The sequence below is a fragment of the Galleria mellonella genome, unplaced genomic scaffold (genome assembly GCF_026898425.1).
Source record: "Galleria mellonella isolate WM207_F2 unplaced genomic scaffold, CSIRO_AGI_GalMel_v1 utg63, whole genome shotgun sequence".
In the NCBI taxonomy this organism is placed as follows: domain Eukaryota; kingdom Metazoa; phylum Arthropoda; class Insecta; order Lepidoptera; family Pyralidae; genus Galleria; species Galleria mellonella.
The window spans coordinates 14859274-14872694 of record NW_026442130.1 but is presented as its reverse complement, the minus strand read 5'-3'; the positions used below and the strand labels follow the sequence as shown (position 1 = coordinate 14872694).

General features: G+C 34.0%; 1 protein-coding gene across 1 annotated transcript in view; it reads left to right on the top strand.

Moving 5' to 3' along the window:
• The window catches only part of LOC116413058 (protein espinas-like), a 224820-nt gene that overhangs the window by 16584 nt on the left and 194815 nt on the right, over positions 1 to 13421 (top strand). The window contains exon 2 of the mRNA XM_052899754.1: positions 4914 to 5749. Coding sequence (XP_052755714.1) covers positions 4926 to 5749 — 824 coding nt within the window. The 5' untranslated portion in view covers positions 4914 to 4925. The remainder of the gene's footprint in view (positions 1 to 4913; positions 5750 to 13421) is intronic.

Below are 13421 nucleotides of genomic sequence, written 5' to 3'. Positions count from 1 at the left end.
AGTAACAGCAATATAGAAATACTGGAAAGGTTTCAAAATAAGACAATAAGAAACATGCTTAATATACCACAATACATAAGTAATAAATTTATGTATATGGACATCAAACTAAAAACGATAAAACAGGAAATCGAGACATTCAGCAAAAACTATCAGTCCAGATTGAACAGCCATAGAAACGAATTGGCCGCTCAATTACAGGGATCGGGAAGCATTAGTTTCTCTCGATTAAAAAGACACAGTATCCAAGGACTGGTAGAAAGATTTACAGGCAGAGACTGAGAGCTGATTAATGGATTGGCCTCATCATTTATTAAAATTTAAACCTGACATCCAAACAGCAGATTGGATTATTGTTCTATAAGGAACAGATTGCCAATTAGCAGACTAGAAAAAGAAAAAAAAAAAAAAAAAAAAAAAAAAAAAAAAAAGGTATATAGGCGAAAACAAGTTAACATTTAGAAAACAACGGATTAAGAATGTGTACAAATTTACGAGTATTGTGTTATTTTTTATGTGACTACCATAATAATATGCAATATTTTTAAATTTTTTAAACGACTTCCTAAACAAGAAGTTAGTAGAAGTTTTAATATATATATTTTTTTGTAAATATAATGATGATTTTTTTTTGGTGGATGAAAATGGTATGGTAACCCCGCCTGCGCTAACGGGATACGCTGGCGGAGCACCAGTGAAGGGTGATAGATGAGAATGAGAACAGGCCAGTTAGTCCATCATGATGAATTCATCAGGAATTAACCATGATAGTTTCCAGGGAGAACCGCGAGGAGGTCGACCTGGTTGGGTATATTGCCAGCAATGGGATTTTTAGTCTCCATTACTAACAATCCCCTTCCCCCCACTATAATGATGATATCAGGCGTTATCTGTCCACTGCTTAGGGCTTTCCCTATTGGGAGGTTTTTCTAGCAATTGCTACACTTGGCGAACGGATTGGCAACCGCAGTTAAACTTTGGTTATGTTTTACAAGAGACGCTGCTGCTCATCCCTCAAGTTCCCTTAGTCGTCTCCTTCATTATCCACGGGAAAGGAAGGGGGAGAAAGGGCAGTCTATTGTTTGCCGGAACCACACGACCTATGATTGTGACTATATTACGCGATTATATGGTCAATTCGCGACTTCAATAGGGTTTACTTCTGTAAATGATGGATTAAATTACAATGTGATCTATATTGTTTTTTGCAAATTAAAATCCTGCTTGTCGTATCATTATGTACCACTTGAAGATTCCTCTACATTCGACGCACGACTCTACGTTCTAAATTCCAATATTTTAAATCGACACCTCTATGAATCATCTCGTCTACCTAACGGTGCGTTCTTTTTTTAATTAACATAGTGTTTATTAATTAACGAGAAATAATTACATGGGACAGACGAAGAAACCAAAAGGTGTCGTGTCGAATAAAGAGGTCAAAGATATGGCCTGGGATAGAGCTGGCTGGAAGAAATTGCGTGAATTAGTTGCCTCAAAAGAGGAAAATCTTAAATAAAAAAAAAGTAGTGATTACTAATAAGTATTACGTTTGTCTAATTTTAAAATAAGAACAGCGAGATTACTGGTCATCTACAAAGTAGCATGTCTCACCAATCAAGGCAGAATATACGAAATTCTTACGCTAGGATCATCGCTAGGATCGACGATAGCATCGTAATTGTAATGCGTCGAGCCTCAACCACCGCTGCTAATTAGAGTTGCTCAAACATTACTGGCTCTAGATCTTTATCGATCCAATTTCGAACCGTATCGCGATCTAAAATTACTATGATATTAATTTATCTCTTGATTGAAAGATGATTTTATTGTTTGAAACACGACGTGCGTAGGAAGAACAAAAGTGTACCTAGAAATTATAGCTGATGGGGAACAATGAAAATATAGCATCTGCTGTAGCCCCTATCAGCTGTAATTTTAAGTCAATTTTAGAAGATAACAATGGTATATGGAAGGGTTCTGATTACGATGATTTATCTTGAATAAATGAATTATTTGTGTATGTTGTTTGTATCGGCTAAAAATATCTTCCAAAATCCACCATTTGCAAAAAATCCTTATTAATATTTAGTATTGAGTTTGTTTATTTGTTTGTTACATTATAACGTCTTAACTAATCACTATGAAATTTGGTATACAAGTACTATATAGAATGAAGAAAGATATAGGTTACTTTTTCTCCGGGTAAGTAAACATATCCCGGTCTAGCGAACAAAGTCATTGGTAAAAACTAGTAACATATTAATGATTGACAAAACAGAATGATATTAGGAACGGTCTTAACTAAATTATAAAAATCAGAAAGATTCATCAGAGGAAAGAATCAAGTTTGTGGAATTAGTGAAATGAATTATAAAAGAATGGCATGTAAAGATAGAAGTAAACAACACTTGGTTCGCTCTGCAAAGGATTTGGCGTGAATTTAGATATAAAACACCATTTCAACACTACAATTTATGTAAAGACACGTCATCATTCATGTTATAAATATATACACATGTGTACACAGAAATATCACATTATGACCAAATTTAAATTCAATGTCTTGATTTCGGGTCGCACCTACAATAATTACGAATACAACTATAAGACTTTTGTTCAAACTTGATAATAGAAAACGCTTTTTAATGGTCATTTCAACTAAACGTTTGTTTATATCTAGTATAAATTCCATTAATATTAGTTCATTGTTCGCATATTTTCTTCAACAGAGCAACTGAGCTAACGGCAAACTATAGTCTGGAAGGCTTGATTACAGTACAATTTCATTTCGCTTCTGCGGTTATATCCCATTAAGTTTTATTTATTTTACCTCGACTCTCCTGCACAATGTGATTTACCGTCTAATTGTGTTCTGATGAAAACTATCCGTTGTCTAGATTTTGTCTGTTATTTATTACACTGTGTTCTCAATTATAGTATGATGATTTAAGAACATCGTCATCAGATACTACTGTTCTTGAAGTATTAATAACTTTTATTTGAATTGTCAGTATTAAAAAAGGAAAGTTTTCAATTCATGTGTATTTTATTTATATTACGTTATATTCTTACCAATTCTGAATTGATTTTAATCATACTTTTTAATTTTTTTATTTAATCTCAAAATTTTTCACAGAAAAAAAACTAGACAATTGTCTTCAAACCAAGTAATAATTTTCCCTAATTGATCTCATTTTAAATACACTCTAATCCTGTCATCTAAAAGACATGATAAAATATACGACGAATCAATTATTATAGTACTATGATTCATAATAATTTACTGGATCTAACCCAGGAATCAGCGGCAAATGCCAGTCGAACCACTTTGAAGTGTCAGTAATAACAGAGGATGTCGGCACGCGGAACATCACGGGGCAAGATTGAAAACCACTGATAGAAGGCTAATATAGCTGATCACATCTGTGACTTAAAAAAATAACTTCAATATTAAAAACTAGAACTTTTAAACGATTCGGATGATTTTGAAAATGATTTTCAACAATTCGTATACATATAAGATAGGTTTTTATCATTTCCTATCCTAATCCTAAACCTAACTCCTAAACGATTACTTCAATGAAAGCGTGTATGGTGTTAGTTGATCATGCACGGGCTTTTTAATGACCATGTAATTTTAGACATAGTACATTTAACTAAATACACGTAATTTATTTAAAATTTAAAAATACAAATAACAATTTACAGTGGTACCCAGCAGTTTGGTTATGTTTTGTTAATAGAGGGACTGGCTGTAAACCAGCGCTGTGCAGCCGTTCACATTGCGCTGGGACACTCACAGCATCAGCTGAGCCGGTTCCTTTTGCCGGGTGTGGGACACTTTTTGTATATGTTATTTATATTTTATATTGTAATTGTGTGTTTACTAGCAATAAATGTTTCTATTCTATTCTATAATGTTAACAGAGATTTAAAAGAGTAACTGTTGAGTTTCTTGCGGGCTCTTCTCAACAGATAATAAATTTCCAAACCTTGCAGTAGGTTTAAAAACAATAACGATTTAAAAGTGTTTGTAATCAAATTTATTATAATTTTTATTTTATTATCTTTATTTAATTATATCTATAATTAATTATATTAATCATCTTTATTGAGATGATTTGAATTTGAATTTAATAATGATGTACCGCGTTCGTGATTCACTGTACATTCCAAAGGTTGAATGGTAGAGAATGCTACTAGCATTAAGTCAGCTTTTTGTATCATATTTTCATTTGGCCAATAAAGTTATTTAAATGAATAAATATTATAGCAAAGAAGCTGCCTAAATATAAACAACACCATTAAAATTACAGAATATATAATTAAATTATTGTTACAAAAGATTTTAAAGTAGATTTAATCCTCTATGGAGCAGTAGTTAACCACTCTTGTGATGGTGGTACCTTCTGATATGAATAGTTTCTAGGCAGCATTCATTAATCACGAAGACATTTGACGTAATTGACGTCACTGTTTAAAAAACAGTCCCCATAAAAATCGTATAACTAAGTTGATATAGATTGTAAATAGATAGAAACACAAAGCAAATGGCAGTCCATTTCAAATTATCCATACATAAACTTGATAAATTTTAAATTGTAAACTTGGATTTGATCTTTAGATCTTCTCAGATTCATCACTGAATATTGTAAATATACAAGATATATAACATCCGTTAACCAATATTTAGATAACACTAAAAGAATAATGAGTAACTTCCTGTGCGTATTTGTACTTGAATTGAAATATTTTGAACACAATAACGAGACCTTATTATTAAATGACAACTAATTTTCCAATGTCATTATACAATAACCAACATCATCAAATAAAAAAACGTCAATTCATCATTGCAATCTGAATCTATGCAATCAATCCCTCTAACTACTTACCTTGTTCTGTGTCAGTGATACAGCAAAATGTCTGCGACGGCCACTCGTCATGTGAAATCATCGAACTCGGCGAATATACTTATGTGCAAACAGTGGTGGAAAGTGTGTTGGATGCACGGCGATCAAGAGAAATACTACAGACAACTATATGGAAAGAGAAAGATCAATAACCTCAACACAAACTTCATCAATTTCGAGTCAATCGATACCAAACGTCCCGGAGCACAAATAACTGAGTTAACGGATGATTTTTTCGAAAATAATTTAACTACACAAATAGAACCAGCACCTGATGAGACAGAAACTGATAATACAAAAGAATTCACGTTTGGAGTTGAATCTGAACCTATATATGGATTTGATAATCAAACGACATGGCAAAGAGACCAAAGAAGACAACCTATACAGCAAAACTACGAAGAGTATATGAACACGGCAGATCTAGATCAAATATTAGGCTCAAGTATAACTGCAGATAGTATAAAGAGTATGTTAGAGAACGGTCTACCTCTGGAATCTAAATCAAAACAATTATTAGATTCTAAAGAAGAGATACTCAGAAAAGGCAATGTGTTTGGCAAATCAACAAAGACAGTGTGTAGAACTAAAAAGGGCGCGATAGTGACCGAAGATACTGAAATATCAACTGATGGGAAGACATTAGCTAATTTTAGGTTTCAAAGGTCGACAGTGAAGTCTGGGCCGAATAAAGTTAAAGAAGTGTTACAGCCTTTGAAGGAGGATAAAGTGCTGGATGAGTGTTCGAGGAAGAAGTGCATTGGCGATAAATTGACGACGACTACGACAACGCTGGTCACCGTCACGCAGAGCACCACCACCTGCTGTAATGAGTAAGTACATTTTAAACAAATCTTTTTATCTTTAACTATAAAAATAACAATTTTATCTAAATGACGATCTACGTGACGCAGTGGTGGGCTTGTTGCTTTGTAGAAATGAGGTCCTCGATTTGATTCCTGGTCGGGTCAGTTAAAGATACAAACTTTTCTGAATTGGCTGAGGTTTGGATGTACTAGGTTGTGCCCTCAAATATTCGTTGCCGTTGTATATAGGTTAAGAGTCATAACACATTTATCCTATCTTGTAATCTAGGCCATGGGTGTGATTGTGTAGCACTACTACTGGTACTATTATTATTCTGTATGTGTCACTAACCGATGGGTTCTTGAGTGGTGACCCCGTATGGACAAACACAGTATAGAACGACCCCGCACTAGATGGAGTGACGCCCTCAAATACTTTGCAGGAAGTCAATGGATACAGGTGGCTCAGGACCGTTCCTTATGGCAGTCTATGGGAGATACCTACGTCCAGCACAGGACGGATAATGGCTGAAATGATGATAATGATGGTGACGTGTCACTGATAGAAAAGTTTTATTTTAATACAATAGTATATAACAACATTATATTAATAGTCGTGGGCATATTTATTTATTTTATATCTTTTCTACGTATATACATTTCACAGAATCACAAAATAAAAAAATATATATAAAAAATTCAACAATCAGTCCCATTCATGATCCGATATATTATATTAATATATTAATTCCAAATAAATTATTATTATTATAAAAAAAAATAAAAAAAAATTAAATTAAAATAAAATTAATATGTAAATGCACACTTCTTATTCCAATAACTAGAAAATTCTAGAATTTTCGAATATCTATTGTTGTTTAGACACTACAAGAAAGTTTAACTCAACTGAGAATACTTATTACATTTACTCACCAATCCAAATAAAAACTGGCCTCAAAGATTTATGGACATAAACCAACTACTGTAGCCAAGCTGTAAACATGTACATCTAGATTGAGAAATTGTTACGTAAAACTCTTTATTATTTTTTATTACCTTGCAATAACTCTGTCCTTTTCTGAAGCTGCAGTTAAATTTCTTATTCGCATCCTTTTACTTGCAAGTGTAAGGTCCTTTTAAATATGCAATGAAAGTTACAATACACGCAAATCTTTATAGACTTAGCGACATAAATTTCCAGGCTTAGGAATGTGTCGCAATAGACAAGAGTTGGCGTTTAATGACAAGAATCTATATATCAAAAACTTTGTGCTACTTTTTACGAAAATTTCGCATTGGAATAATATAAAATTTGGTACACTTGTAATTAATATAGAGAAGGAGTGCAGAATGCTAATTTTTTTTAATTATGGATAAAAAATAATTATCAAACTAATAAAAAAAAATACCATGTATTTAACACACACACGCATATATACTCTTTTGTCTATTGTTAAAGTCTGCGGTCAAATTGAGAATAGATTAATATTTTTTGTCTTTAATATTATTTGTCTATAGTCTTACTGAATGTCAAACATAACCGTAATAAATTAATTTATTACAATATATGTTGTGGTCGAATTTCGACCACTGGGCGACCACTAGTCTAATATATAAAATTCTCGTGACGCGGTGGTTGTTACCAAACTCCTCCGAAACGGCTTTACCGATTTTTATGAAATTTTGTGTGCATATTGGGTAGGTCTGAGAATCAGCCAACATCTATTTTTAATACCCCTCAATGATAAAGGTGATCCACACTTAATTTTTTTTTTTAATTTTTTGACAAATAATTTTATTTTTATTTTATTATGATTTAGCATTGAAAAATACATACAACCTCAAATTTTCACCATTTTACGATCAACTCCTGTTTTTTAATCACGATTTTTATATTCCGCAATAGGGTTGCAAGATGGCAATCCAATATAATAATTGTAGTAGGATAAATTTTCATGTATAGTTCTCGAAATAACGTATATGGTAAAACAACGTTTGCCGAGTCAGCTAGTATGATATAAAAACAGACAGATAAGTCGACATACGGATGTTAAAATAATAAGTCTAAATTTGAAAATAAGTTTGAATAATAACAAATAGGATCAATGTTTTAACTGCAAGAGTTTTAAATTAAACAAAAGGCTTACATATTTCGCGTGCGCTCATGGTTTTGTTTTGAAATATCGAGCTGTAGTTACGTATTGGAAGTCGCACGTCCCAAAACCGCGCAATAACAATTTAAAGCATTGTGCGCATGCGTTGCCGGTGTTGCCACTCGCTCGCAATAATGATGTTACCAGGAATTTTACAATGCATGCAATGGCTGAATGCAGTGTGGTATAAGTTATAGGATATATACGATTGTTAGGGGGGAAGGGGTTGTTAGTAATGGAGACTGAGAATCCCATTGCTAGCAATATACCCAACCAGGTCGACCTCCTCGCGGTTCCCCCTGGCAACTGTCATGGTTAATTCCTGATGAATTCATCATCATGGGCTAACTGGTCTGTTTTCATTCTCATCTATCATCCTTCACTGGTGCTCCGCCAGCTTATCCCGTTAGCGCAGGCGGGGTTATCATTCCATTTTCACCCATTAAAAAAAAATTGGGTTCCGTATCACCTAAACTAAACCACTTTATGGTGGTTTTATTATTGAAATGTAGAAATAAATTACGACCGTTACTCCATTCGGCTAGTCGTTCGTTCATTCATATTGGCAAGTGGGCTGTACCTTATAAACATTGGAATCAACATTTTTCATATTCAACCTTATTTACATAAAGACAATAGCGTCGAATATCCTTTGGTGAGATGTAACATTTTATTTGATACTTATCATCACTCTCCACTACTACCACTGTGACGAACGTAACCTTCCTCCATAGACGAGGAAAGGTCCTGATTCACCTTCATTCAGCTTGCACCGGTACAAAGCGAGGACGGGTCACTGGTCTCTCATATTTCGCTCCACTCAAAACTCAGGCCAGCGATGAAAGTTTGCTAAAACCTCGACGGGTATACGTAAGTTATTACCGGCAACATTACGGGCAATTTATTTAATTGACAACACGCGATCTGGCATCCCGGGATGTGCTCGGCTCATTGTACTACAATTATATTACCGTTTGGCTAATTCAATTTGCCATTGTATTACATGTGCAAGCTTTCATTGCCTGGAAAGGTTTTTTTTTATTAATGAAAATGGAACGGTAACCCCGCCTGCGCTATCAGTATACGTTGGCGAGGCACCAGTGATAGATGATAGGTGAAGATGAAGGCAGGTCAGTTGGCCCATCGTGAACAATTTGACAAGAATTAACCACGATGGCTTCCAAGGGGAATCGCGTGGAGGTCGACTTGATAGGGTATATTGCTAGAAATGGAGCTTTTAGAACCCATTACTAACAATCCCTTTCCCCCTTGGAAAGAGGTTCAAGTACAGTTATAGGAATGATAAATAATAGATCAATGTAAAGGTACATTCGCCATGTAGGTCCTGGCATAGAATGGCTCTTTCTTTCCCGTAGGTGTCGTAGGAGGTGTCTAAGGAACTTACTGGTCGAGGGATAGGCAGCAGCGTCCCTTTTTAAACATAACCAAAGTCGAACTGCGATTGCCAATCCGCCTGCCAAGCGTGGCTACTATTGGAAAAATCCCCCAACAGAGAGAGGCCTTTGTTCAGCGGTATTGATGAATATTGATGATAAAAAAAAATGGATCCTTTAAGTGGTAGTAAGAGTCAAAACAACGGTCTAGATTATCGTTTCAAATCATCGTCATCATCATGATTCATCTGTATTTCAAACATCATCAATTCGTTTGTATTTTTTTTTTATTTAGAGCAAACGTCGTATCTTGCCTTTTAAATACATTATCATAAAAGCAATTACGCCATACAAAACATTATAAATCATAACTTACTTATTCAGCTGTGTTTAATGTATTGCCAATAGCAATTTAATCCACAATTTAACGACATTAAGAAACACGGTTCCTTTGCCCGGCGGCGAAGAGAAAAAAATAAAATAAAAAAAGAATATGGCGTCGCGTCGGTCGAGCAGAGCAGAGACAAGCTGATGCTATCTCTGTAGCTACCGTTTACAGATTTCGATGTCGCCGGGACTTGTGTTGCGTTGATGGATGAATGTCCCCACGTCCAGATTTCTGTATCTTGTTTCATAGTTTTATTGATATTCAAATTTTTTTTTATATCAGCAAACAAGCTGACGGAGCACCTGAGTGAAATGTTAACCGCCATCTTCTTTAAATAAACATTACACCATCATATAGATTACAGATTAAAACCGAAACAATTAACTTCCAGCAGCGGTATTTCCGAACTGATACGATATAGTAACCTTCAAGAAAAGACAATATTACCTTTTAAAAGGCCGGCAGCACACCTGCAATTCCTCCAACATTGTGGGTGTTTATAGGCGGCGATAGTCATTTACCATTAGGTAATCCGTATGCTCGTTGTATTATAAAAAAATATATTATAACTACTACTCTATCAAGAATCATAACATTAAATTACGTACATTTATTATCACATTACCTACGTAGGCGATTCCCTAACCAACATAATCAAAACTTAACATGCACGCCGTTTCGTCTAGATCGCTCCAAAGTAATTACTGTATCTTTAAAAATAATCACAAGTTCCACGCCTACGTGTGTCGCCGGGGGCAATAACTAGTTTAAATATAGATTGGAACAACCGCGACGATCAAAGTTATGATTATTTTTTAACACCGCATTATTTTTTTAATCGAATACTTTTAGTCCGCCAAGCCCAGATCCGCCCTCCCACTGTTACTGCTGCATGCCATCTTAACCGACTTGTTTAATAATATTTACTATCTAATATTATTTTACTTATTATCATAAATATGAGCCTGTTATATTAGCCTCATGATGTTGATGCATCATCCGATGATAGCAATTTCGATCTCCACTCAACACGATAATATTTTTTTTCATTAATATATGGGTTGGTTTATCTGTGAGCCATCAGTTTGTTTCCCTTATCCAGCAATTTTAAAAAAAGAACATATTTTCGTTTTAAAAAAAGAATTTTTTTTTTACTAATATTTAAATGGGTTCTTATGTCGTACAAATCATGTAATTTGAGAACCCCAAGCTTTTATAAGCTTCAACAATATGGCTTCCCGATATCCTTCCATAGCCAAGTGCATATTACTAAACAGATTTCCTGGATTTTTTTTTACTTTTTTTTTATCTTTTTAGCACTTTTTACTATACGTTTTTATTACCAACAGATTTTATTGTACAAGAAAAAAAAATAGAAATAGGGGCGTCTATCACGACTAAATTATTAAAATTATGAATTCTATTATCAGAAAAAAAGAAATATAGAAATAAATGGTTGGAAATAAATTAAACAACAAAACTGTATACTATTATATAAAGTCTGTGATCACCATTCTTAGGGTTCTGTACCGCCTAAGGTAAAAATGGAACCCTTATAGGATCGCTTCGTCGTCCGTCCGTCCGTCTGTCAAGACCCTTTTTCTTAGGAACGCGTGAAAGTATCAAGTTGAAATTAATATTATATAACTACTCAAGTCTGCAATTTCATAGTTGTGAAAAAATCAAGCTTCTAAATCGACGCAATCAAAAGATACGGCCGTTTATGTTTCATTTTAATCGCATACTCGTATTTTGACATTTACAGAGAGAAACAAAACCTATGTATAGAGTACTTCCCGTTGATCTAGAATCATGAAATTTGGCTAGAAGCAATGTCATTTATTTATTCTTTATTGACCATATTACAAAACAATGTATGGTACAAAAGGCGGACTTAATACTATATAGCATTCATGTAGCACAAGTAAAGGGAAAAATCCAAAAACCGTAAATTTGTAGTTATTTCTCAAAAAAAAACTTGATGATTTTGTACGGAACCCTCGTTGCGTGAGGCCGACTCGCACTTGACCGGATTTTTTAAGCATCTCTTAACTTTCTCCGGTATTGGCAACGGGGGGTCAAAACCCAGTCAATTGCTGTCAATTCGAAAAGTAATAAATGTCTTTGGCAGACTAATAGCACGTAACACCGGTGTTACTCCAAACGAAGCTTATGTGCATGCTTTTACAAAAGACGGATTTAATGCTAGTAGCATTCTCTACCAGTCAACCTCTGGGATGAACAGTGAATCACGAACGCGGTACTTTATTTTTTTTTTAATAGATGAAAATGGAATGGCCACCCCGCCACGCTAACGATATACGCTAGCAGGGCACCAGTGAAGGGGGATCGATGAGAATGAAAACAGGCCAGTTAACACATCATGATGAAATCATCAGGAATTAACCATGATAGTTTCCAGGGGGAACCGCATGCAGGTCGACCTGGTTGGGTATATTGCTAGCAATGGGATTCTCAGTCTTCGTTACTAACAATCCCTTTCCCCCCTGGTACTTTATTATTAGGACAGGTAAAGAAAATAACAACTAAGAATGTATATCTATACAAAATAAATAATATATCTATATATATAAAAATTAATGCCACTTTTCGTTGTAATTTTATAACTCAAGAACGGGCTCACCTATCCAAACCAAATGTTCAAGCTTTGTTCGGACTATTTAGTAGATGGTTTATGTGAAGTTTGCACAATATCGATCGAGCGGTTCTTCATTTATCACATTTTTTGTAACAAATAAATTCAATAAATGGCGGATAATTTTGTTAATGGGGATTTTTGCGTCAAATTCAAACTTTTTTTAATGATGGCGATTGTGCTGTCAAATTGAATGTTTTTTCAGTGTTGACAGTACAAGCATGTTGTCATTCATGCGGTCATTTAAAATATTTGTAAGTAATGCAAATAAATTATCTATCTATCTATCATAATAGTTTTATTTAGATTAAAGTTTCATTTTTTTTGCAGAACAGTTTAAATTACGTTTCGTGCTATTTAGTTACTAACTATACCATACAATTGATAGATAGACAGACCTCAAAAAGCACAAAGTGATTAATCAAACCTAATGAACAATAATCTACACGCTACTAACATAGTTGTAACTGTAACGTGGTCGAGTCCATTTCTCATATTATACGATAAAACGTGACATGGACATACCTATTTGATTGATAAAATTCAATGATTTAATAGGTAGATTTTTCTATGAAAAAAATTTGCAACTTCAACTGTGTCGAAATTAATAATGACTGATAATCAATCACTGGTGAATGTCACTGTATATTCTGTGGTGACCATGGTACTGTTAATTCTATAGGTGTAGGTTACCATTTTCCATCATATAGGTACTTAGATCATTTGGCCAATTTAAAGAGTAGTGTGCCATGTTAGAGATTTTTATGTTTAATGAATTTGGTCTAAAAATTTTTGACGCCAGCGGGCGCCATACTCACTAGAGTATAGTAGTAATAGTATATAATATATGTACAGTAAACAGCTATATTAATGGGTTATTTTATATTAAATTCTTAATTTTAAGTATTTTGAGTGTTTCGCCAGGGTTGCCAGGTGCATTTTTTATTTTTAATTAATTATTCTATTATTCTTTTTAAATTAATACAATTTCCTTCACTTGCTCCTAATAATAGTATCAATTTCCACTACGTTTTACCATACAATCCCCTAGTGAACAAAATCCTAGAAAAAATCCCTCTATACCTTCCTACATAGTACAGTTTATAAA